Source organism: Falco punctatus (genome assembly GCF_963210335.1).
Source record: "Falco punctatus genome assembly, chromosome: 4".
NCBI lineage: Eukaryota > Metazoa > Chordata > Aves > Falconiformes > Falconidae > Falco > Falco punctatus.
Genome location: NC_137583.1, coordinates 32,895,438 through 32,920,725, shown reverse-complemented (window position 1 = coordinate 32,920,725; position 25,288 = coordinate 32,895,438). Strand labels below are relative to the sequence as shown.

Genomic DNA, 25,288 nt, shown 5'->3' with positions numbered 1-25,288 from the left:
CTCTGTCGAAGCACTGTTCACCCTCTGTTCACCCCATACTAGCTACTATGAAAAAAATAAACTCTGTCCCAGCCAAAATCAGCACATGTATTTAAAATGTTTTTGTGCCCTTGCTATGATATCTGTCTGCTTTCTTAAAAGCCCTTGGAATAAAAGCCCCTTTATTTGGACAGTGCCTAGTATAATATGATTTATGGTTGTGTGCTATGAAAAGTTACTGCAAAGTAGAGAATAGCAGTGGAAATCTGTAAAAGGAGGAGGCTTTATAAAATTTTTATGTTGTTCAAGGAATAATGTGAAATGCCTGTATAGATTTTTCAGAATAATGCTGCATTCTCATTTGTACCTTTATTAACAGACCAGTATGCTTCTGTATCACAGATGCTTCAGAGAATTGCCTAACAGCATATACATAAACTACAGCCGAGATTCCAAATAAACCTCACAGTGGCCAAGTTAGGTTTTCTTTTAAGGCAGATAAAGCTTGCTTGTCTAATATTTCCAGTAGTGCAAGATAGTTTTCACAGTGGAAAGTAATGCTGTCAGTTTGGGTGATGTGTGCATGTACACATATTGCAGAAAAATCTAAAATCTCAATTTAACAGTGGCTGAAAAGTCTTGGGAGTCCTAGAGCAATGAAATGAGAGCGTGCCTGTCAGTCTTGCTTGTTCAAGAATGTCTAAAGCGCTTTGGCTTTTTCTTTTTCCTCCTATTTAAACTGGCCATGTGTTATGCCCATTTTATTTTCCATGTGAGATGACAGTGTTAAAGTTAAAAAAAATCATATTACAGTCCATTGGAATTGAAGGAAAGACATTAATTTGTATTCACTTTTGTTTGTTTCATGAATAGTTCATGAATAACACTCTGTAGTGTGTTAGCAGACACGTGTAATCACTGAATCTATTAAAAAGTCACTGAAAAAGTTTGATAGTGGCTCTGAATGTAATTTAGTGTCATCTGTGTAATTCAGATTATATCTGTCTTCCCATTTTTGTTTTTTGTTTTTTTTTTGTTTTGTTTTGTTTTGTTCTTAATTAGAATGTGACGTCATCCCCTCAATATTCTACGTTCTTGGAACACATCATCCCTAGGTTTCTCACCTTTCTACAGGATGGAGAAGTTCAGTTTCTGCAGGAGAAGCCAGCACAGGTAAACTGTGTGGAGCATCTCTTACCTTTTTTGCAATGTGTATGCCAAACTACTTGTTCAGTGAACTACTTGATTATCCTAATGAACCAATTTATGTATGGACTTTGTGTTAAAAATAGATCTGTCATTTGGAGTGAAATTGAGTAAGTCCAGTTTCTAAAAAAGTTACTTACAAACTTTGCAAATCTGGGCTTCTACGAAAAATGAGGAAAAACAGGTGAAACAGAATTGGCTTTCTCACTGGAATATAACAGAATGTTAGAAATTTATGAATTTACTATGGGATGAAAGGCAAACGTATGTCATTAAATACTTAAATTGGACTTTAAGAAACTCAGTTTTTTAACTGTGAACTTTTAAAATTTGCCTTATTTACATTTGTGGGTAGTAGGAAGAATTATTGTATATGTTTATGTCCGCATAAAGTAAAATGGCTTTTTTTTAAGCATGCAGAATTATTAAGCTGAAAAGATATTGCAACCAATTGTTGGTTTCTGTGTGCTTTTGAAAAGTTCTATCATATCTTTATTTTCTTGTCTTTTTTTTATTTTTTACAGCAACTCCGAAAGCTAGTGCTTGAAATCATTCACAGGATACCAACAAACGAACATCTTCGTCTTCATACCAAAAATATCCTGTCTGTGATGTTTAGATTTCTAGAGGTATTTTTATTTTTATTTTTTCTCTTAAAACTGTTTCAGGTTTGCAGAAGTTTTTCCTCTTCTTTCTTGATCTCCAAAAATTGCTGGGGCTAGGATTTCAAATAGCTGTTCTTCTAGAGCAAAGGTGGAAGGGCATTCTATTTACGCTTCACCAGTGTGGTATCTTATTGCCTACAGGTTTTCTGCATGTTCTGTCCTTTGGAAACTTGGATTTTCTCATGCTAGATAAATTTCATTCATGAATGTTTTTCTGGGAGATACCTTATTCTAGAGAGTTTGTTTTGTTTCTTACTTGGAACTGAAAGAGTGGTCATTTGAAGCTCCGAAAAAATAACCTGCTGTACGTGGAGGTGTCTTGGTGTGTAAATAGCCCCACTTGGGTCTCACTGTCTGTGGGGCAATAGAAACAGGTCTGATGGTATAGAGTGGTTGCAACTTCTGGTTTTTGTTCCAGTAGGAATGAATTTAATTTTAACCATACTCTTTAATTTAATTAGATTAAGTTGTATCATAGGAAGGGTATCTTGCTTATGCAAATTCATATTACTGGGGCACTTGTAGGTTGCTGAGTTGAGTATGATTTTATGGAGTTTTTAAGTACTTAGGGAGTAGTTGAAGAATGCAGCAGTAGGCTCACTAAAGATTCTCATTTTTTCAGACGGAGAATGAAGAAAATGTACTGATTTGCTTAAGAATAATTATTGAATTGCACAAACAGTTCCGACCAGCAATCACTCAAGAAGTAGGTCATAAATCTTGTTAGATGGTATAGAACTTACTGCCATGCTCTTTGGAATTGTTATTTTGTTCAGGTGGGTAGGTGGGTTGGTTTGAGTTTTCCTGCTGTTCTTTTGTGTTGGCTGATCTGTTGTGATAACCGTATATTTAATTTTTTTTTTTACTGTAAAGTAAAAGAGGATTGGATAGTGCTTGCACCCCTGGGAAAAAACACAAATTGTTAAAGCCGAGTTGTCTTTGCTTTAAGTGTTCATGGGCAATATAATTAGACTAAGTAATAAAATTCCCACAGAAGGCAAGAGAATTGGTGCCTTTTTAATTTGTGAAGAGAAAATCCTGGAAAAATAATATTAAATTCTTCCCCCCTCCACCCCTTGCTTCTGTCTTGTGACTCATGAAAGGAGTATTTGAAAGTGTGCGTTTTTATTCTGTTGCTTTCTTTACTTGCTTTTCTCCTGGGAAGACTTTGTTGGTTAATAGTAATTTTTTCTAATACTTTATTGGAACTATGTTGAGATGATAAGTAAATTGGATTCTTTCCAAGTGCGACTCAAATGAATATTGGCACAACAGAAGGAAATAGGAGAACACTTTCAAATTTTTTCAAATGTAATGAAAAATATACTGTAGTGGTGACTTAAGATTTTATGTGATTATACTGTTAATATAGAGATTCTAAAATTGTGATTTTTTTTTTCTTTATGGTAAACTGACTTCTTCCTTCTTAGATCCATCATTTTTTGGACTTTGTGAAACAGATTTACAAGGAACTTCCAAAAGTAGTGGTAAGCGTTTTATTTCTTAAATTGCCCTTGCTACAGTCAGAAAACTGGTTTTTATGTCTTAATTTTATCTCTAAAATATATTAACGTAATTACTTTTGTATTTAGTGATACAAAGTAAATATCATTTTAATACATTTTTTTAAGAAAAATAAATTAAAAATGGATAAATTTAGATTTTGAATTAGAAAAACGTGTTTCTAGCACAGTATTACTAGTATGAGAAAAGCGAGGTAAACTTAGGTAATTAAGCACTGGTCAGTTGACTGCAGCGGTGTCCATGTTGCCAAATGTTGGAGTTTTTTTTTTTTGAGGGAAGGGCGAGGTGATGTACTTTGCAGCAGATAGAGCTCTTCAGCGTGCTTGGTGTCTGTGCAGAACAGCGCCTGCTTTTCCTCACTGGTACAGAATATCTGTTGGGAGCTTTTTCTTCAGCAAAAGAACCACCTTGGTGGGGATGCTTTTCCACTTCTTGCTGTAGCAGCAGTGAAAGATTGCAGGGTATGTGTGTAGTCCTGGTACATACTGCTGTGTAAATGTCCTGTGCAGAGAAGAAAAAACTGTCTGCAGTAAGCTGTGGGGAAAAAATATATGCAGGAATTCTAAGGGGATAAATGGCCTTTTGACTGTTACTGGCATTATTATATTTTTCCTCTGCTATTTGCTTGTAGAATCGGTATTTTGAGAATCCTCAGGTGATTCCAGAGAACACAGTTCCTACTCCTGAAATGGTTGGCATGATTACCACAATTGTGGTGAAAGTAAATCCTGAGCGAGAAGATAGTGAAACAAGAACAGTGAGTATTCTAACTGCTCTTTAGCTATGAGACTGTATTGCAATACCCCAGATCACAAGGGCAGGTAAAGATAATAAGCTTTCTTTTTGCTTGTTTTTCCTATCAAGATTTATTTGTAGAAGCTGATTGAAACTTTCCATGCATTTTCTATTACAGGATTTTTATTTAATGTAGTACCATATGGTTTTGTGCTTTCAAAATATTATTATTGCTAAATATAGTGCTATTAAAATGAGCTGTTTCTTTAAAAAGGTATTTGGAATACTTCTTTGAATTAATAATTAAACTGTTTATAAGACACGTATTCTTTCTTTCAGCATTCTATAATTCCCAGAGGATCTTTATCTCTAAAGGTCTTGGCTGAGCTACCTATTATTGTTGTTCTTATGTATCAGGTTAGTATACTCCAGTGTTTTGCATATAAATACTTTCTATTACTGAGCGGCTTGTGTAACTTCTGCGAGCTAACATATCAGTAAAAATGAACGCAATATATTTTTGAGATTAAAATATGGTCTAAAAATGAGCTGCTGAGATTTCGTCATTTTTTCTGTAGCTGTCAAGTAAGTTGACTGCAAGGGACTTGTAAATTTCTCTAATTATACCTCTCTTTTTGTTGTTTTCTTTTTTTTAAGCTCTACAAACTGAATATTCATAATGTAGTAGCTGAATTTGTGCCCTTGATTATGAACACTATTATAATACAGGTTTCTGCTCAAGCAAGGTAAGAGCGTTTTAACAGTGTTTTGATGATATTTGGGATAAACTTCTTAGATGTGCCATGCACTATTGCCCAAAATATTTTTGTCTTATATCTTTTGATCTTTGATTTTAGTCTTACTGCTTTTAATCTCAAAAGTAGCAATGATTATTTGACTTAAAATTGTCAAAATTTTGTAAGCGAAGTAATTGGCAAATCTGAATATTCCCATTATATGGCATTGATAAAATCCATAGTTGTGCAGTAGATACCAATTTTTTATTTGGTTATGCTTTTTTTTGAATGAATTTCTAAATTGTAGAGTTTTTATAGTTTCTGACAGAAATCCGTATTACCAGAAATAGCATGTGACTCTTGACAGTACGAGATCATATTAGCTGGGATACTTGCTGTTGGTTAATCTTTACTATACCACCAGTGGTGTATTTTTGCTCTTCCAACGCATAGCTTAGGTAGAGCCTTGTGGTGTTGCAGATGACGGGTGCTGCTTTTCTTGCTTCACAGAGAGGTTTCTAAGGAGCAGCAAGTGATGCTGAGCAAGGCAGCAAGAGTAAGATCTCTGTCTTTCCCTGTCTGCCCGAATAATCTGAATAAGTGGTTGAAGCTTGAGACAGACAGACAGACAAGGCTGTGGGAGGGTGTATTGCTTGGAGGAAAAAAATTGCTCTAGTTAGGGGAATGGAGCCAGATGCTTGATGCTAATGTATTGGCTTGGCTTTCTATAGAAAGTTGAAAATTGTATGGCTGCCTCAGGGCTGTGCATTTCTACTTAGAGCGTAATATTCTGGGAATTTGAATGGCAGAGAGCTTGTTGAAAGTGGGCTCTCCCATGATGATTTTCTTCCATTATGAAGCAAGAACCTCACTACAAGGTGATGTAATTTGAAACTTCTGTGGATTTTCTGAATGAAGGTATTAAAAAGGAGGAACAAAACTGTAAACACTGCTCAATTTTATTTCAGGCAACATAAACTTTACAACAAGGAATTGTACGCTGATTTTATCGCTGCTCAAATTAAAACATTGTCTTTTTTGGCTTACATCATAAGAATTTACCAGGTAGGTTGTGTTTTTTTAACTTTATTACTCTTAGTGCAACAGATAGATCTCTAGTTAAATTAATGGTAGGCAAGTGACCACCATGAGGGCATCGGGGATTGGAGGGAAGAGCAGTTGTGTAGCAGATCTGAAGACGGGGCTATACTTGGTTGTCCTTTCAGAAGGATTCTCATGTGAATGCAAACTCAAAATGTGCCATTCCACCCACCCCGGGCACCTATGGAATGGCTATTGTATTTTGGTTTTAGAAGTACTTCTTAAAGAGAAATGAGTGAATTTTATGTGAATGTTATTTTGCAAATATAAAGCAAACCTTTAAAATACAATGTCATAATAATTGTATTCATGCTATTTTTTGTTATAGGAATTGGTGTCTAAGTACTCTCAGCAAATGGTAAAAGGAATGCTGCAGTTGCTCTCCAACTGTCCAGCTGAAACAGCACACCTTCGGAAGGAGCTTCTGATTGCTGCTAAGCACATCTTGACAACAGACTTGAGGAACCGTATGTAGTACTTATTTTTAAAAATGTATCTATAAACTGGAAAGATTTCAACTATTTCTGTGTATTTAAGAGACATACTGCTTATTACTTGTTTTGGACTATTACATACTTTTGATTATTTTGGGGTGTGTGATACTTGTTTTGTCTTTTTTCTTTTTCTTTAAAAAAATTATCATCTGAATAAGATTGCATACTGCTGGCAGACTGAACGAGTAGCTTTTCTAGTTTTCCAAGTATCTGTTGTTCCAAGTAATTGCCATTTGAGGATAAACTTTTGTGTTGGTTTGTAATTGTTCCTACAATTATATGGATACTTTAAAATACCTGTTATTTTATGTTATATATATATATATATATATATGCCATTGTACCTTACTGTGATGTGTTTTGTGGAACTTTGCTTCTGATTCCTAAAAGCGAGGGTGGAGGTGAAACTGTACTCGCTCTCTCCACTATTATCACTGCAAAGACCGCCCCTGTCTAAGAATATCAGCAAAATGTGGTGTGTACATAAATATTAGATGGAGGTTTTAAAACCTGGCTTAGAAGATAGAATTCAAATTGAATTTAGAAACTTACCTGTTTTCATCCATATTAAGCCATTTCTTTTGAGAATTTTTACTGATGTGTCCATTTCAAAAAGCTAGAATGGTTTGTATGGTGTTTCTGAAATTCTAATGACTGAACGTTGTGACCATTTCTTAATTTCAGTGCAAAATATTCTTAAGTTACAAAGTTTAAGGAGAGTTCTATCAGTGGTCTGGTGTAAACTATTACTGCTTGCTTTGTTTTAATTTCTCTTGCTAGCTCACATTAGGAGTCACAGCACAGGAATATGAATGTTAAATGTGTTCAACACACAAACTCAATTTGCATTTCCTTTGCTTTTTTTCATTGTCAGGATTTGTGCCTTAATCTCTTTGCTAACACTAAGTGCATCTAAGACTGTTTTTTCAGAGTGGTTTGATGATCAAAGGTAGTTCCTTTCCAACCATCTTTTTGACTCACCTTATTTCTCCACAGTATTATTTGCTGGCTATGACTGAATTTATTCCCACATCATGACTGCTGTGGTGGTTGCGTTGTAAAATAATGGATTGTCTTTGCTCCCATTCTTAATTTGCTTTTTCCACTGTAATTTTTTCAGATCTCTGCCCTCCTCAAAAATCAGTGCCAGTGCTCTCCTTTTCTCTTCCTCTGTATTTTTGCAGAATGTCACATTCTCTTAAAGCAAAGACAGCTACTATCTTGTCCTTTTCGTTTAAGTAGACCTCACTGATTCCTTGTCTATTTCAGATTTCATTCAGGAAATGATGAATTTTTATCTTTATTATTGTTTGGAAATCTGTGGAGAATGGAGGCTGCTGGATATTCCTCTTTGTCTTTATTTGTCTTTTTGCTTATTTTTTACTAATTTTTAGCTTGTTGCGTTATTTGGAGGTGGGAGCAGTTAATCCGTCCTGTCACTTCCATCATCTGCCTTCAGGGGGGAGCAACCTAATCAATTCTGTGAACCTGTTGATTTCTGTATTTAAAAATCACATGCCTCTTTGGTCTTGCTTTGCCACTTGATTTTGTTTTTGAAATCTTCCTTTTGTTCCTTGGACACCAAGTTGCATGTTGCTGCAAGTTGCTCCTTATATTTTGGGATAGAGCTTGTATAAGATGCCAGGCAAAATTGAGTTGTGTTGTACAGTGTTGCCCAAACTTGTCCTTTTCAGTAGCTCATTCGTTAAATTTTAAAATTTCTGCAAAGTTGAAAATAAGCATTTTTTTCTCTTTCCAGATGTAACTGTTTTTGTAACATCAGTGCTGTGGCTTTGCCTGTGTACTGTGTACTCAAGGGGCAGGTGTCAGTGGAGTTCATAGTCACAAGAGGTTAATTGAGAGTTTCCTTGTAACTGACACTGCCTTTTATAAGCTTCAGGAATGAATTTTATAATAAAACCACTTTTCTGACTTAGGTATAAATACCTAAGTTGCATGATTTAATGCTTAACTATCTTATTTTGATTATTTCTTTTGCCAATCATTTTTTCATTGCTTTTTCTTTTTTCCCTTTATTTTTTTTAAATTACAGAATTTATTCCATGTATGGACAAACTATTTGATGAATCTATACTAATTGGCTCTGGATATACTGCCCGAGAGACACTGAGGTATGACAAAGTTTGGAGTGCCTGCCACAGCTGGTTTCTTTCAAGGTTTACCAACATTTTAGGGTCCTAAATCTTTGCTTTAAATAACTAATTTTATTAGATCATAATATTCGAATGGTTTCTGCTGCTGTAAAGAGTGGTGGTTCTTTAACACTTTTGATGGCGTAGCATGGTAGTGTGAGTGTAGGGCAAAATGAGATAAATGGGTGAATGAAAATTATTTCATGTTTTGAATTACAGAGCACAGCCACAACAGTGGTCACAATGAAATCAACTCAGTGTCTTCCCAGTATTTCAAGAAATACATCTTGTGTCCAGTGTAAAATCTGAATGAAAGTTTAAACTGTTTTATCAATCAGTACCTTAAAACTTACTCATTTGAATTGAAAAAAAAAAAAATGAGGAGTATACTTACTTGCTGTGTCTCCAAATGTACTAGTTTTTAGGTGCTTTTGCAGACCAAATTAAAATATATGAACTGGCAGAATTGTTTCCTCATACTGAAGTATCAAGTGTACCTTATTGACAACATGTATTAGATTGAGAAGTATCTGCTAGATGCTTAAACCTGGTATTTGAAAAGAAATTATATTAAAAATTTATCAGGTTTTGTAACTACTTCTGAAATGAAGAATCATCAGCAGTTAATTGTGAAACAGCTTACCAACACTGCTTAAAATGTGGCTTACAACACACTAATTTGCTTTTAATTGTATGTAAATGAAAATATGTGCTGGGGATGTTCAGCAGTGGGGGAAGAAAGATCAGAGAGGTAATATCAGTGTTGTGGGATAAATTAATGAATGCATCTTTGGTTAGATTGTACAGGTTATAATTCTCTTGTGTAATTGTAAAAGCCGTGTGAGCTCTGGATTTGCATATAAAAAAGGTAGAAAATCTGGATTTAGAATCTTGGAAATAGCTCTAGGCAGTAATTATTGGTTAAGTCCAATTAACAACAATTTTAATTGTCCTCAATGTGTTTTCTTCATTTCTTGTTTTTACTGATAGACCTCTTGCATATAGTACACTGGCAGACCTGGTACATCATGTCCGTCAGCATTTACCACTCAACGATCTCTCCCTTGCTGTCCAGTTATTTGCCAAGAACATTGATGATGAGTCCTTGCCTAGCAGTATCCAGACAATGTCGTGCAAGCTTCTGCTAAATTTGGTAGACTGTATCCGTTCCAAAAGTGAACAGGAAAATGGAAATGGTAGAGATATCCTCATGAGAATGCTGGAGGTATTGATTTAAAACATTCAATAAGAAGTTGAATATCCTATTTTATAGTATGTTGTCAATCTCATTTTACTTTCTCCTTTCTTCAGAAATGAGAGTATATAGAAACAGTCTGCATACTGTATTTCATTTTAGTACCTCAGAGAAGGGTTTTTAAAATGCTGTGCAACAGGGACCATCTCTCAAGTATAGCGGAGATGCTTTGCCAACTCAGCTTATTCATTCAATGACTTCTTTCAAAGAAGGAAATGATGTCTGTGATGCTGGGGGTAGCTTAACTGTTATTGTTATTTAAATTTTTCTTTTAAAATTTAGTTGTAATCTTCCCTCCCCACCCCTGCTTAAGGGTATGTAAGAAAGGTATTCTTTAATGCCTTCTGTGTGTGTGTGTTTTGTCTTTTTTTAAACCCTGAAAGAGGATTATTTCACAGGTCCTCGGCATAGCCCAATACAATGTGTAAAACGTGAAATATTTGTACTCTGAGGACCTACTGATCCTTTTTAAGGATCTTTTTTATATGGAGGCTTTTTTTCGTGTTTTTTTTTTTTTAAATCAGGGATGCACCTGAAAAGCTGGCCTCCCTGGTGTAGTGCAAGTGAAGAAGCAATACCTGTTCGCTGTAGCCAGGTTGTTAATGGAAAAAGATTGTGTAGTGTTTCTTCTGCCATAACATGAAGATACACTCAATTGTAGAGTAAAACACTTCTAGGGTGAATACTGGTTTAATAATCTCATTTTGGGATGCGAGAACATGGCTTGAAATCTAAATCAAACTGGTGTTAATGCTTTAAAATAACTGAGGAAGCTGTATGGCTGGTTGTTTTGGAAAGGAAGATGTAGGAATTCTGAATGTCGTGGATCCCCTGCATCATTGACGCTTCTCTGTCATTGACAGCCTGTTGTGGTTCTGAATGCACCAGGGAAGCGATTTAGTCATTTTAGTAATTTTCAGATTATTTGGTATTAACTGTGACCTTATTTTTTTCTTAAGGTAGCAGTAGTTTAGGGAATGGCTTTCATCCTAAATACAAAATACAAGTGACAGTGCAAGTGAAAAATCTGGATAATATGCATTGTAATGGGACCTTTATTCCAGATTTCTTGTCCTGGAGTAGCTTTCTCGTAGGGTTGTCTTCCAAATAAACTTGTGCTTTTTCCCCCTACTTTTTGAAAAAAATCTGTAGTGTTGCACAGTTGTTTTTTATTTGATAAACAAGTGTTCGTTTTGTAATTAATATGTGAATTCAGAGAAGATACATCTAGGGAAGAGGGGGGTGTACAGAACTGTGGTGGTAGTTGGGAAATATCTGAGCAAGCTGAGTACATCTAGACTTTAAAAGCTGGGAAGTACAGAAAATTTTGAACTGAAACCTTGTACAATATGTCTCTTGTTTAGTATTGGCCAAGTGGCAGGAATGTTGGGAGACTGTTCTGCAAGATTGATTATTGCTTTCTAAATCTGATATATTGCATAAAACTAAAACTTAACCCTATAATGAATACATCTTTGAATACATCTTACATATGTTACAAATAGGTCTGAAAAATTTGAGGCATTTATGCTTAATAGTACACATTTTTAGACTGAAATATTAAGTCTTATTTTAAAAAATGTATTCAGATAGCTCTTCATTTTAAGTTAAGTGGAATTGTAGAGAGATCCAATTTTAGTTGATGGTTTTACTAGTTTTCAGCAAATATTTTTACTCTTGGAACTTGTTAAAGGTAAGCAAACTACTTTGTTGATACGCTTAATGTTTGCAGTGATCTGAATGACTTCAGAAATGGTCATAAATCTTACTGGTTTCGGTCTGCTGAATTGAAGTATTAGTATTACTAAATTCAGAATGATTTTTGAAGAAGAAACTTACTTTTTGTTTTCTTCCCCCTCCCTGCTTTTTCATTTCCCTTCCCTCTTTGTGCCTTAGGTTTTTGTTCTGAAATTTCACACCATAGCACGGTACCAGCTTTCTGTAATTTTTAAAAAATGCAAGCCACAGTCTGAACTTGGGGCTGCTGAAGCCGCATTACCTGGAGTACCAACAGCAGCAAATGCAGCACCTGTTCCTGTTCCATCTCCTGCCCCAGCCACTCCAGTGGCCCCTGCACCAGTACCTGTATTTGAAAAACAAGGGGAGAAAGAAAAAGAAGATAAACAGACATTTCAGGTCACAGATTGTCGAAGCTTAGTAAAAACTTTGGTCTGTGGTGTCAAGACAATCACGTGGGGCATAACATCATGCAAAGCTCCTGGTGGTAAAACTGCATCTATTTAATTACTTTTATCTTTTGTAATTCTACAGTTAAAACTCCCTAGCATGAAAGCAAATAGTATTTTTAATGGTTAACTACTGTCTTATTCTTTATCTTTTTTTTCAGAAGCACAGTTCATTCCCAATAAGCAGTTACAACCTAAGGAGACTCAAATATATATAAAATTGGTAAAATATGCAATGCAAGCTTTAGATATTTATCAGGTATGTAACCTGGCTGCATAGCACTCTTATTTATACAGTTACTGTGTGTTAGATCTTTTAATAAGGATTTGTTTGTCAGCTAGAAGACAAATTTCACATGTAGTATATTTTCATTAAATCTTCAACTTCAGGACCACAGCTATTAGGAAATTACATGAATTTTGAAGTACTTATTGCTTGCAAGGAATAAATTATTTTTTTAACGCTGTTATTGTCTGTGTTTATGCAGGCAGGTTAGACTGGAAAAAAATGGTCTTTCACATAGCGGATTAAATCTTTTCTTCAAAGAGATATTTTTTGTATCAGTTGAAGCATTCACGTGGCTGTGTTTATGTTCTGTAGTTAAAGTAGTGATGAAATGCCAATGTACATGATCTGGAATTACGTAACTTTAGAAATGCACTGTGATATCTCCTGCTGTAGTTGTTTTCCACCCTGACTTCATGGTTTTAAAATCTGTGCTGAAAACTCTTTATTTTAATATTTTCATTGTCACTGTTGGCTCTTGGCCCAACTTCTAATTGTATGGGGCTTGCATGTGAAACCTGTAGTATATCAGGTTTTTCCAAAACCTTTTTTTAAGAGTAGTGGGGGAAAAGTTATTCAAATTCTGTAACCAATATATGTGTTTTCTCAATTGCTGTAGGTCCAAATAGCAGGAAATGGACAGACCTATGTTCGAGTAGCAAATTGTCAGACAGTCAGAATGAAAGAGGAGAAGGAAGTTCTCGAGCATTTTGCTGGTGTGTTCACAATGATGAACCCTTTAACTTTTAAAGAAATCTTTCAAACTACTGTTCCTTATATGGTGGAGAGAATCTCAAAAAACTATGCTCTCCAGGTATTATGTTTTTGTTTACTTTTTTCAGATGATAATAAAGAGCACTTAAAAAATAGCTTATGCCTTGGAAGTACACAAGGCTGGGTTTATAAATGGTAATGTTGAAATCAGCATGCAAGATTTGAAGCAGTCTATAAAAATACTTTGTAAAGATGGGTTTTCAAAAACTTTCCAGATTAAATGATGCAATACAAACATGAGCACTTCAGTTTAGAAGATACGAATGGACTTTATTCTTGAAAAGTATTAACATTGTGGAGTTCTTTTTTTCTTCAGGTAGTGTTAGTGTTCTGCAGTTTTACAGAACACTAGTCCTATAATAAACATTAAACTTGAATACCTAAGTAATATGCATGTTTGTTTTCCATTGAGAATAAGCTGAATCACTTGGGTAGCGGTCGAGGTGGGGAAAGAAATCTGTCTTAGTTTTTTGTTTTCAATTGGTAGTGCATTTATCCCTCTGTTCCTTTCATTACAGCAACAATAACTCTTGTGGTTTCCTTTTACAGATTGTTGCCAATTCCTTCTTGGCAAACCCTACTACCTCTGCCCTCTTTGCAACGATTTTGGTAGAGTATCTTCTGGATCGGCTGCCAGAAATGGGCTCTAATGTGGAACTCTCCAATCTGTATCTCAAGCTGTTCAAGTTAGTCTTTGGCTCAGTTTCACTATTTGCAGCTGAAAACGAACAAATGCTGAAGGTAAAGGTCATTTGTGTTAAAAATAAAAAAAATATCTGTTTTGACTTAATACGTTCTTCAGATGTGTGAAGAAATTTTGTTTTACACTAACATTTCATAGTGTTTTCGTGTTTGAACCACTGTTAGTGATATATCTCCATTTTTTCTAAATGCCCAGTACATTGCCTTATTTATGAGATAGTTTCTGTGAACGTTTGCTTCATATTTGAAACTATAAAGTGACGTACTAATTCTGAGTATTAATGACTGATACGTGCTTGTGGCCTGATTAGGATTACCACAGACCTGTGTAACTTCATGGTCAGGATATGCTTATCTTCTTGCATGTTTTTTCCCCTTTGTTTCCATATTAATTTAAGACTTTTGCTTAGACTGGAATCACTTTTTTGTGTGTTCGTGAATCTTGTTCATTCATGTCATATTCGATGACATGTACCTCTCGAGTCAGTTATTTCTGTGCTTTTAAGAAGTCTAGGTTAAGGAATGCTATTCTTTTTCTATTGACAACATATTGCCTGTGTATTCCAAGGATCTATTTATGTTGATGAGGTCATCATTAAGTGAGGTTAGAAATACTGAGCTTGAAGCTAGTGTGTTTTTAATCATAAAAGTAACAGCTGCCTATATCCAGAAATAACTGAATGCTGCTCCTTCTCTCATAATTTCTCTCTATTTCTCTTCTTCCAACTTAACATTTCTGATACAGGTAACTGTGTGATAATTGTTTCAGTGCTGAATGATTTGTTACAGTAAGTTTAGTTCAGTTTTCTGTGCAGAACAGAGTAGGGACTACTAGTTTCCAGATTCTTTGAAAGATAAAAGTAATATGAAGGAATATTCATAAGTAGTATGAACCAATATTCATATAATCTTGCTTAAATTCTTCTAGTTTGTCATCAGAATCAAGGTCATTAGGATTTTATAAGCTGCAAATACAATTTAAAGAGTGCGATTTACTACCTTCACAGTCTGATGCTTCTGTTGTGGGTGTTTTTTTTGGGGTGGTGTTTTTTTTGTTTTGTTTCCACAGGATTGATGATACGGGCCTTGGGTAGACAATTTAATCGAATGATGAAGGCTATTTGCAGTATTTGCATAGCAGTATAGAAAGCTTTTGGATGTTAATAAAATCCAGCATTGTGTCACTGTTTGTCCCTGATCCGTGAGAATCCTTGTCTTTATCAATTATTTTTAATGATTCTTGCAAACTGTTGATGTCCTCTGTTCTGAAGGCCACCAGTTTCATAGCTGTTTTTTTACTTGTAAAAGTTTGCTTTCAAAGTAAAATTTTAGCATTCACGAAAATGAAGAATTAGTGATGAAATTAGATCAGTAGTAAATTAATATTGTGAAATGTCTTCTCTTGTCATTCTGACACTTCTTCTGATTTCTGCTACACGTCCCTAGGTTCTGTGGAGCAAATATTTTTCATTGTGTCAGATTTACAGTATTTTTCGTTGTTCTAATGAAGTTATTGCTGGAAGTAGCAAGCAGAATTGATCATTTGGCTAATATGAAAGCAGGGTTTAACTAATTAAACAGTGCTCTAGGTTCTTGATACCGTTCAAATACAGGTTTACTTTTCAACAATTCTTCAACAGCGGTATAAAATCAGCATATGTTGTAGTACTTGGAATAGCGGAAGGTTTTTTATCTGAAAAACTTGTTTCATGCTAAACTCTGCCTGATGATGATAAAATCGATCATTTTTAATCTTAAAGCATATTTTTTTTTTTTAGCCACATTTGCACAAGATTGTGAACAGCTCTATGGAACTTGCACAGACTGCCAAAGAGCCTTACAACTATTTCCTGCTGCTCAGAGCACTGTTCAGATCTATCGGAGGAGGCAGTCACGATCTGTTATATCAAGAATTCTTGCCGCTGTTACCAAACTTACTGCAAGGTAGAGCAATACCTTCTTTCCCCTCCCCAGTTTCTGATCTTTTTGTGTAAATAGTAGTAATAAGTTATGTTATGTAATTCAAAAACCCTTAAACTGAAGCCCTAACCCTGACAAGTAGGTTCTTATTTTGAGCTTAGCAGTTGATTATCTTGAATGTGGCTTGTTTTCATTTACTGTCAGCTGCTTCAGGCTCCATAGTTTTGGCTGCTTCACAATTTCTGCTGCTTGTTTTTCTGCTTTTCATTGTGGGGCTGTTGGTTGGGTTTTTTTGGTTGGTTATGGGGTTTTTGTTTTTTTGTTTTTTTTTATTTTGTTTTTTTAAATTTTTTGCTTTGTTAGCGTAAAGCATTGAGGGGTAAAAGTAATAGGAGAAGCAGTGTTGCCAGGCCATCACTAGTTTTGTGGGGAGGACCTTACAGATGAGCTCTGGTGGTTCTGTACTTGAGGGTGTGTCAGTGCACCTGCGAGTGCATAATAAACACAAGTAGTGCCAGTTTGCAAAAAGAAATGGAAAAAACAATCGGGTTGATTAATTGAGGATATGTGCTTGTAAGGACTGTGTTCCAGGGATACTGAAGGTGAGCAAGGAAATGTGGAGAACTACTTAAACCTGAGGACAAGCTGGTGGGAACAATGCCAGGAATGTGCAATTCTGTGGTTCCCATCTACAGCTGTAGGGGCAATTTTTATTGTAGTTAGCAAATATGTATATTATTTGTAAATCACTATGTAAAATATATGTCGCTGTAGAAGTGCTAGCTAGGCTTATGAAATATATAAAATCTGGATGGGGAGAAAAATAAGTTGGGGAACGTGTTTGGTCTGTATGGGGCAGTGAATGTACTTGAACTCATTTAATGCTACTTTTCAGGATTTCAGACACTTCAGAAACAGTTTGTTCTGTGTGGTTTTTTTTTTTTTTCTGTTGATAACAAGGCTGAGGTTTGGGTCAAATAATCTTTTTCTGGTTTTCATCCCCTGTATTCAAATGCTACTTTCTTGAATCTAGTATTAAATTTTGGAATATTCATAGATGATTTTTTTTGTGTATGCATGTACCTGCAAAAGCATTTGCTGCATAACATCCTTAGATGTAAGTTATATTTATGGATGATACTGAATTTTGTAAATATGTTATTTAGAGAGCTATAAGCTTTACAGAATTTAAAGATGTCAGGTTATTTTGAATTTAGGAAATACCAATTTTTAACAATAAGCTATGGACTGTCTTTTTCCTTTTGAGTGTATAACACTACCAATCATTTTCAGGACTTAATATGTTGCAAAGTGGCCTTCATAAACAACACATGAAAGACTTGTTTGTAGAGCTCTGCCTCACTGTGCCGGTTCGTTTGAGCTCATTACTGCCTTATCTGCCGATGTTGATGGATCCCTTGGTGTCAGCTCTGAATGGATCTCAGACCCTGGTTAGCCAAGGCTTAAGAACTCTGGAATTGTGTGTGGATAATTTGCAGCCAGACTTTCTGTATGATCACATTCAGCCAGTGCGAGCTGAGCTAATGCAGGTAAACGTGTGGTTTCCCATTAGACCACAAGAGGTCATTGATTCGCTAAATATTATTAGAAATGTGTGTGAACCTTTGGTTATAAAAACTTGAAAACTCTGTCATGAGAACCATACAGTTTGATTTGTATGTCAAAGGCCAGTTGGTGTTGTGCTGCTAAACTGAGAACTCTGAGAAATTTAAAAGTGAATTAATAATTTCTTCTATACCTCCTGTTAAGGGGTTGAAGTTAAGACTTGGGACTCAAATAGCAAGAGTATTACTGTGTTTAAGATGAGCTGGTACAGAAAATGATTACAATTCATTAATTTTTTTTAAAAACGAGAAAAGCTAATTACCTTCAGCGTGTCATGATTGACAGCTATATGAAGTCTTACATATACAGTGAAGATGATGTGGTTGAAATTCGGAACAATGTTTTAAATGTGGTTATTTCCCCTAATACAGTGCTTGCATATGCTTTATCCTTTAAATATAATACTTACTTCATTTGCTTTTTATATTTAAAATCTAGCATTTTGAGGTTAATTCACTTCGGCCTTAACTGGCCTGCCTTTTTTTTTTTTTTTCTTTTTAAGAATTCATAATGTTGTTCAATATTAGCCATAAATGTGAAACTTCATTTCAGTGTGGCAAAGATTTTGTAGCCGATCACAGTAATCTCATCTAAAACTGCATTTAGGACAACCTTGTTAACAAGCGCTTGATTGGTTGCAAATTGAGACTGCTTTTATTCAATATAGATAAATATTTTCTGGGGGTTATGCAGGATCAGTTACCCAGACATAATAATAAGCGTTTTCCTTGACTTTTTTTTTTACATCACAACTTGAAAAATTATGAAGTGTGACTGGCCTGACCACGTAATGTTTAAAATACTTACAGGCTTTGTGGCGTACACTGCGCAATCCTGCAGACAGTATTTCTCATGTGGCTTATCGTGTACTTGGTAAATTTGGTGGAAGTAACAGGAAGATGTTAAAGGAATCGCAGAAACTACAATATGTAGTCACAGAAATTCAAGGACCCAGTATTACAATTGAATTTTCAGACTGTAAAGCATCCATTCAGCTCCCAATGGAAAAGGTAAGGGCTTAAGTTATTTTCTGTGCTGAGAAACTATTTTACTCAATTTTCTTTTATTACAGACTTTTTGGAAGCTTGTTTGCTTCTGAAACCTTGATAAAATATGCGGTATGTCTGCCAGTTCCAGATATGAGTTAATGAATATCTGTATTACAGAATTTACACAATTGAGAAGTAGGTTTTAGGATCTCTTGCATACCTGATTTTTTTTTTTTTTAATATTCCTTCAGTTAGACAAAGAGATTTCTAATTAATCTATGTTGTAATAGAAAAAAATAATCTAAACTCGCTTATGCTTTTTTTGTTTTTGTTTCAAATAATTTTTGAGTTGCTTTACTTGGCAGGTAAAGGATAAAACATTTTGGAAATGACTGCAAAGAGTTTTTTTGCATTTTTACCACATAATGCTCAGTTGAGAGTCTCTGTGTAAGGCAGGTGGATCTACGCTAACTTCTTGCTTCATTTTGACATGCAAAATTAGCAGAAGCTTGCCAACTTGTGCTTTCTTTATTTTCCCTTTAAACCGTTTTATATGTCACCCCTGAAATAATAGGTTTAAACATGCTTTTCCACTTTTACAAAATGATAGGATAGGGAACTAAAGTGGCACAAGTAAATGCTTTCTGTGCATTTTTTTTCACCTTCCTAACTTTTGGTGTATTGCTTAGATTAGGAGCAGAAATCTACTCTAAAACCTCACTATTTTCTTTTTGAAGCGTACCAAAAACTTACTGTAGAAATTCTTCAGAGTTGATTATTATAACAACTCCAGAGATTTGGTTTTGTTTGTTGTCTCTAGGTTGGGTAAGTACCACTTACAGCTGCAAAACCACATTGTACTTGTACTGGCTTTCATCCGACCACGTCAATGCATCACAAGTACTTAGGTCTCACTAATTACAGCAGTCTAATCTGTGTCTTAACTCTTGGGATCTGAAAGTGAAGCTGGATCTGAGTTAATTTGGCCTGTAGTTTTAATACGTACCTTTTCAATTTCACTTTCATAAGTAGGTATGATCTGAAAATAGTAAACAATTTTCTTTACAGGCAGCTGGCTCTCTATGGCTTCGTACAGCCAACAGGCTTAAAAACAGCTTGGAAAAATGATATTTAAAATGCAGATCAGCTGCTCCTCTGTACTGAAACTGATGACTTGAACACATACAGATACTGTAATTGCTGACATTTTCCTATCCCACTAGGTTTAATTTAAACCAAGTTTTCTGAAGTATTTATACATCCATGTTGGTTAATGATATGGAACAGTCTTCAGCTTCTTGGTGTTGACTGACAATGTTATCTGTTGAATACTTTGTATCTATAAAAAGGAAATGTCAAATTGAAAGGCGTGGAATAAAGTGAAAATGAGAAATCCATGTTTTCTTTCAGTGCTTTGGTAGACTTCTATGGTCTGTGTAAAACTCATTGTTCTTTTCATTGAGGTGCTGATAAATTTATTCAAACAGTGATGGGATGACAGTTAAGTCAGTGAGTAGAGAGATAGTTTTCCTTTCAAAGAAGGAAAATGCCCACTTTATAGGAAAGCCTTTTTCTGCATAATCCTCTTCAAGCACGTATGGTTAGATTTTATTAACAGTTGATCAAGTATTGAAATTCCTTATTTTGCGTGCTCCAAAACAATTCTTACTTTTTTTTTTACTTAAAGCTTGTCTCATTTGTTTTTAATTTCTTCCTTTTTTTTTTTGGGGGGGGGGGGGGGGGGAAGGATAAAAAGTGTCTAGCTGTGTTTATGTATATGCAAAATAGAAATTTTTCTTAAAAGATGTACCCTCCATTTTCATTGCTTTCATATTTTAGGCGATTATTTGAATTCTCAAATGTATTAAATCTTGCAAAGGAAAATGAGTGCTATTCCCATTAAGTTAAACGGTGTTTAGAAGTTGCTGACAGGTACATTTCATCATGTATGATGTGGCTCTTAATTTGCATGGAAAAATACAACAAAGTAATTTGTAAGATAGAACAGTTTTTGATACCATTTATATATGTGTATAAATGCGTTGTATACCTGCAGTGTATGGGGATTATGAACAGCAATTATTGCTGGAGGGAAGGTGAAGAAAATTTTCTTGAGATGGGGAGAGAGAATGAAGGTGTAACTCACTCATGACTTCAAATGCTTTCTGACTGCAGAAATAAATGTGTCTGCCCTGAAACTTTGCATTTATAAAAGCACAGCACATGCCATAATAGTTTCCAGTCCACACGCTCAGGCATTCTCTGCATTTCTTAATTTAGGCAGTCCAAATTGTACATACTTTTATAGTTACTTTTAATATGTATTAAAGATGCTGTTCCCTTGATTAATCACCTAATTGTAAATATTAAGAACAAGAGGTGTTTGGTTACTGCCTGTCTTGTTTTCATTACAGGCAATTGAGACTGCTCTGGACTGTTTGAAGAGTGCTAACACAGAACCGTATTACCGGAGGCAAGCATGGGAAGTAATCAAGTGTTTTTTAGTAGCTATGATGAGCCTGGATGATAATAAGCACGCATTATATCAACTTCTTGCGCATCCCAAGTATGACAATTCTTTAAACATAAATGTGTATGTAAAATTTATAGTGTCTTTAGAACAACTTAATATAGAGACAGTGGTTAGTCTAGGCAGTGCATTCTTCATGGGATTTTTACCTACTGGTTTATCCTGCTTCCTTCTAGATCACTGCAGGACTTCGCAATAAGAGGGGTTTTGTCAGCACACTGTGTAACGCCAATAACATTTTTTAATGTTTCATGCTTTAGTTTTCTTCCTCTCATCACAGTCCAATGTATTATCTGTTACATATGATCAGACTTCAAAAAATTTTTTAAATTAATTTTAGCTTATTTTATTTAAGTAGTTGGAATATTCTGGTGCTTAATTGTGGTTTAAAGATTAACATTGATTGTGACATTTTGTGTGTTCATCTGACTTTTTACTAAAGTGAAAGAGATAAAAATTGAGTTTCGTTTAGTGACCAGACTGTAGCGTAGTCACACACATAACCTTGTTTGTCTTAGTGTAGGGGCTTTTTATGGAAATTTTTTACATCTTATACAGTTTTAGTCATTGTTACTTATTGAGTTTATTGCTTTTAGACAACTTTGACGTCTTTGCCCACAAAGAGTGTGCTGACTTTGACTTGCAGTGTAGTGTACGTAACTAAAGAGTATAGTAGCTTTTATAATTTGGACTTGTTAGACTTGACGTAAATATAGTTTTGCAGTGAATAGGTTTTGTTGGGCAGTGATTTGATAAATAATGTTTCAATCTTTCAAGATTAAAATCAAATGTCATTTTAAAAAAGGGAAAAATGTCAAAATATTGAAAATGACATTCTGTAATTGAGTTGCAGTGTGATGCCTGTATACCTATTATTTGTAATATACATGGCTTCTTCTGAACCACTGCTTTAAATGTTCCTGATGAAATTGAGCTATCCATCATGTTTGAGACCAGTGGCTGACAAAATTAATACGGACCAAGTGAACTGGTCTAGCTCTATCAAAATGAGGGGACAACATGAGGTGAGAATTTAGATATCGAGAGCAAAAATCAAGTACTTGACAGTGCTCATGGTTGAGCTGCCAATACTGCAGTTTAGGATTATAGCAACCTTAATTTTGTCTTTCAGCTTTACTGAGAAGTCCATACCCAGTGTGATTATTTCACATCGGTACAAAGCCCAGGATACTCCAGCTCGTAAAACGTTTGAACAGGCATTGACAGGGGCATTCATGTCAGCAGTCATCAAAGACCTGAGACCTAGCGCTCTGCCTTTTGTAGCCAGCTTAATCCGCCATTACACAATGGTGGCAGTTGCTCAGCAATGTGGTAAGTGGAATAGAGATTGTGTGGACTGGCGTCAGAGGGTGGAGAAGTTTATACTTTTTCTAATAGTAATTTATTTTAAGAAAGTCATGATATTGCAGTTGCTTCTGGGTAGATACGTTGTGTTTTGTTTGATGGCTGAATTACATTTTAATTCTTTTGAGCAGTAAAAAATCATTAAGCAAGCTTTAAAAAACAATTAGTAACCTAAAAATACTTCTAAAATGCTACATCAAATGAAATAATTACAACTTGGAACAGTTTATATTTCCAGAGCATTTGTGTAACTTGATATACACAGTTACTTTTGCAGATGGTCTTTAATTGGGTTGTTTTTACTTGTGGTATTGGAGGACCATCAGAGGAACCAAGTAAAAGTTGGAGCGCTGCTGTGGCTCATATCTATGAATAAAACTTTTTGTTTGCAGTTGTACTGTATGACAAGTAATTTGGGAAAAGACATACTATAAGCATATCACACTTCGTTGTCACATTAACGTAACTTGAATTTTTGTGCTTCTTCATTTTAATTAAATCTTCTTGCAGTGCATAGTTTAGTGCATAGAAGAAAATATACAAGTAGATGTAGTAATTTTTTTTCTTCAAAGTGTGAAGAATGCTTTACAATCCATTTATATGCAAATAGACACAGTCCTTGCTGGTTTTGCCATGAGCTAGTTAGAACAGTAGTAATATGTAATTGAAAGACTGTTCATATGGAAATATACGTTGTTTTATCTCTCCTCTCCCCCTTTTTGTCCCCCCAATACAAATTACAGGTCCTTTTTTGCTACAGTGCTACCAGGTTGGAAGCCAGCCTAGCACAGCCATGTTTCATAGTGAAGAAAATGGGTCAAAAGGCATGGATCCCTTGGTGCTTATTGATGCCATAGCAATCTGCATGGCATATGAGGAGAAGGAACTCTGCAAAATCGGAGAGGTGGCTCTAGCAGTGATATTTGATGTTGCGAGTATTATCTTGGGTTCAAAGGAAAGGGTAATATATTCTGTTTTAAATATATATGTTTAAATGATCTTAATTTCAGCTAATAGAATTTTGCTTCTAAAATTTTGGAGACTACCAGTGAGCTGAAGAAGCAAACTAATACGTTTCTTTGTTTCCAGGCTTGTCAGCTTCCCTTGTTTTCATATATTGTGGAACGTTTATGTGCTTGCTGTTATGAACAAGCTTGGTATGCTAAACTAGGAGGTGTTGTGTCAATTAAATTTCTTATGGAACGACTGCCGCTAATTTGGGTCCTCCAGAACCAGCAGACTTTCCTGAAGGCGCTTCTCTTTGTTATGATGGATCTAACTGGAGAGGTATTTAATGAATGAATTATATCAAATAGTGAGGGGGGGAAAAAACAATCTGTGTGAATTTAAGAACAGAAGAACTCTTGCTAATTTTGATTTTACTTAACTTAAGAATGTATTGTATCTGTGATAGATAGGAGTGAATTTCAGTAATTTTTACTTAAACCTTAAGACGAAGTTACAAATTACATCTGTTTTTTCCACATAACTTTGCCAAAGTTGTTGGAATTACACTTGCTTCTTTCAGCGTAGAGATGTACAGATCAGTGAAGGAACACTAGAGTTGCTGTCACTTGCATGAAAAACACTGTGGTTTTTTCTTCTTTCTGTGTCTAGTTTGAAAGCTGTTCATCTTACAAAAAAGCTGTATGTAGTTATAGATACCTAGAGAGTCAGCTGCTTGACCTTTTCTCAGTTGTGAATCATATGGTGACAGTATTGCCAAGGGTTCCAGTGCCTGAGTTTGTTTATGAAATTGCGTTGCGTTGCAGCTCACAGTTCTGGAATGATTGGTGGGAAGACTAGTTGAATAATACGTGTTCTGTTTAAGCTTAAATGTTTTAGCCATTTGCAGAGGATTGATCAAAATCAGATGCCAAGTTCATTGATGAGTAGTGTGTAGATTTCTGATCTTAGATCTGTACTTATTTAATAAAAATGATCTATAATACTTTAGGTTTCCAATGGAGCAGTTGCTATGGCAAAGACCACGTTAGAACAGCTTTTGATTAGATGTGCAACTCCTTTAAAAGATGAAGAAAAAACAGAAGAAATCCTAGCAGCACAGGAAAAGTCTTTCCATCATGTAACACATGACCTTGTTCGAGAAGTAACTTCTCCAAACTCTACTGTGAGAAAACAGGCCATGCATTCATTGCAGGTACTTGCACAAGTCACTGGAAAAAGTGTCACGGTGATTATGGAGCCACATAAAGAGGTGAGCAGAAATACTGGAAGGGAGTTTAAAGCTGTTTACCCATTTGGATTTGCAAAATGCTTTTCCGAGTATGTTTTCTCACAGTAGTGAATTAAGTTCTTAGTGCTTTGGTAGCATGTGTTTGTCATTTGCTAGATTTCGTTGTTCTAAAATACACTGTGGCTGGGGTAGTATAGAGGTTCGTACAGGCTACGCCTGACTACTTAGCCAGTGTTTATAGTGTCTTCAGGTTGATTTACTTCCCGAAATTATGGACTGCTTGTCCTACCACCAATCAGACATAGGCTAGGCCAGGTGGATACTGCATTTTGAACCTCAGTTATGTGTTACTTTCTAAATGTGAGGCATGTTGCTGTGTCTTGCCCTATCCAGAAAGAGACTATAAAGATCAAAGCTGGTTGAAATAACTTCTTGCTGAATATTGTTAAAGGTAATAGCATTCATTCTCTTGACAGACAGGTAAAAACATACATAAGCCATAAGGGCCACCACAAGGTATGAAACTATAGGTGTCATTGTTGTAGTTTGGGAACATACAGAGGAGCCTCCTCTAATTCATACCTTATTTTGCTAAAGGTGTTTATGGAGGACAGTGAGAAGTTGGTGTAATGGAAAAAAAATTGCATGAATGTTTTAGTTTTTCTGATGTTTTAGGAGCTTAAAATATTCTTGTTTCCTGAGCCGAACATTTGAAATGTCTAAGTCTACGAATTTCTTTGTTGTTTATGACGTTATGTGAAGTTAATAAGTATCATAGATCTGCTCACAGAGAATATGTATTACATATTCTGTAATGATATGTAATGTAATTACAGATACTGAGTTGTTTTGCTAACTTACTGT

The 25,288-nt window shown here is 35.2% G+C and overlaps 1 protein-coding gene across 7 annotated transcripts in view; it reads left to right on the top strand.

Moving 5' to 3' along the window:
• The window catches only part of TRRAP (transformation/transcription domain associated protein), a 97,282-nt gene that overhangs the window by 5,158 nt on the left and 66,836 nt on the right, over positions 1-25,288 (top strand). For 5 of the 7 annotated variants that reach the window (XM_080382360.1, XM_080382363.1, XM_080382358.1 and 2 more), the window contains 23 exons: positions 1,042-1,152; positions 1,710-1,814; positions 2,473-2,556; positions 3,281-3,337; positions 4,006-4,131; positions 4,449-4,526; positions 4,767-4,855; positions 5,815-5,911; positions 6,276-6,414; positions 8,495-8,573; positions 9,585-9,819; positions 11,746-12,073; positions 12,197-12,294; positions 12,941-13,135; positions 13,645-13,836; positions 15,576-15,741; positions 17,011-17,267; positions 18,153-18,353; positions 20,747-20,925; positions 21,995-22,194; positions 22,971-23,188; positions 23,317-23,514; positions 24,185-24,445. In XM_080382360.1, coding sequence (XP_080238486.1) covers positions 1,042-1,152; positions 1,710-1,814; positions 2,473-2,556; positions 3,281-3,337; positions 4,006-4,131; positions 4,449-4,526; positions 4,767-4,855; positions 5,815-5,911; positions 6,276-6,414; positions 8,495-8,573; positions 9,585-9,819; positions 11,746-12,073; positions 12,197-12,294; positions 12,941-13,135; positions 13,645-13,836; positions 15,576-15,741; positions 17,011-17,267; positions 18,153-18,353; positions 20,747-20,925; positions 21,995-22,194; positions 22,971-23,188; positions 23,317-23,514; positions 24,185-24,445 — 3,693 coding nt within the window. The remainder of the gene's footprint in view (positions 1-1,041; positions 1,153-1,709; positions 1,815-2,472; positions 2,557-3,280; positions 3,338-4,005; positions 4,132-4,448; positions 4,527-4,766; positions 4,856-5,814; positions 5,912-6,275; positions 6,415-8,494; positions 8,574-9,584; positions 9,820-11,745; positions 12,074-12,196; positions 12,295-12,940; positions 13,136-13,644; positions 13,837-15,575; positions 15,742-17,010; positions 17,268-18,152; positions 18,354-20,746; positions 20,926-21,994; positions 22,195-22,970; positions 23,189-23,316; positions 23,515-24,184; positions 24,446-25,288) is intronic. The other 2 variants (XM_080382362.1, XM_080382364.1) reach the window with 1 other exon arrangement.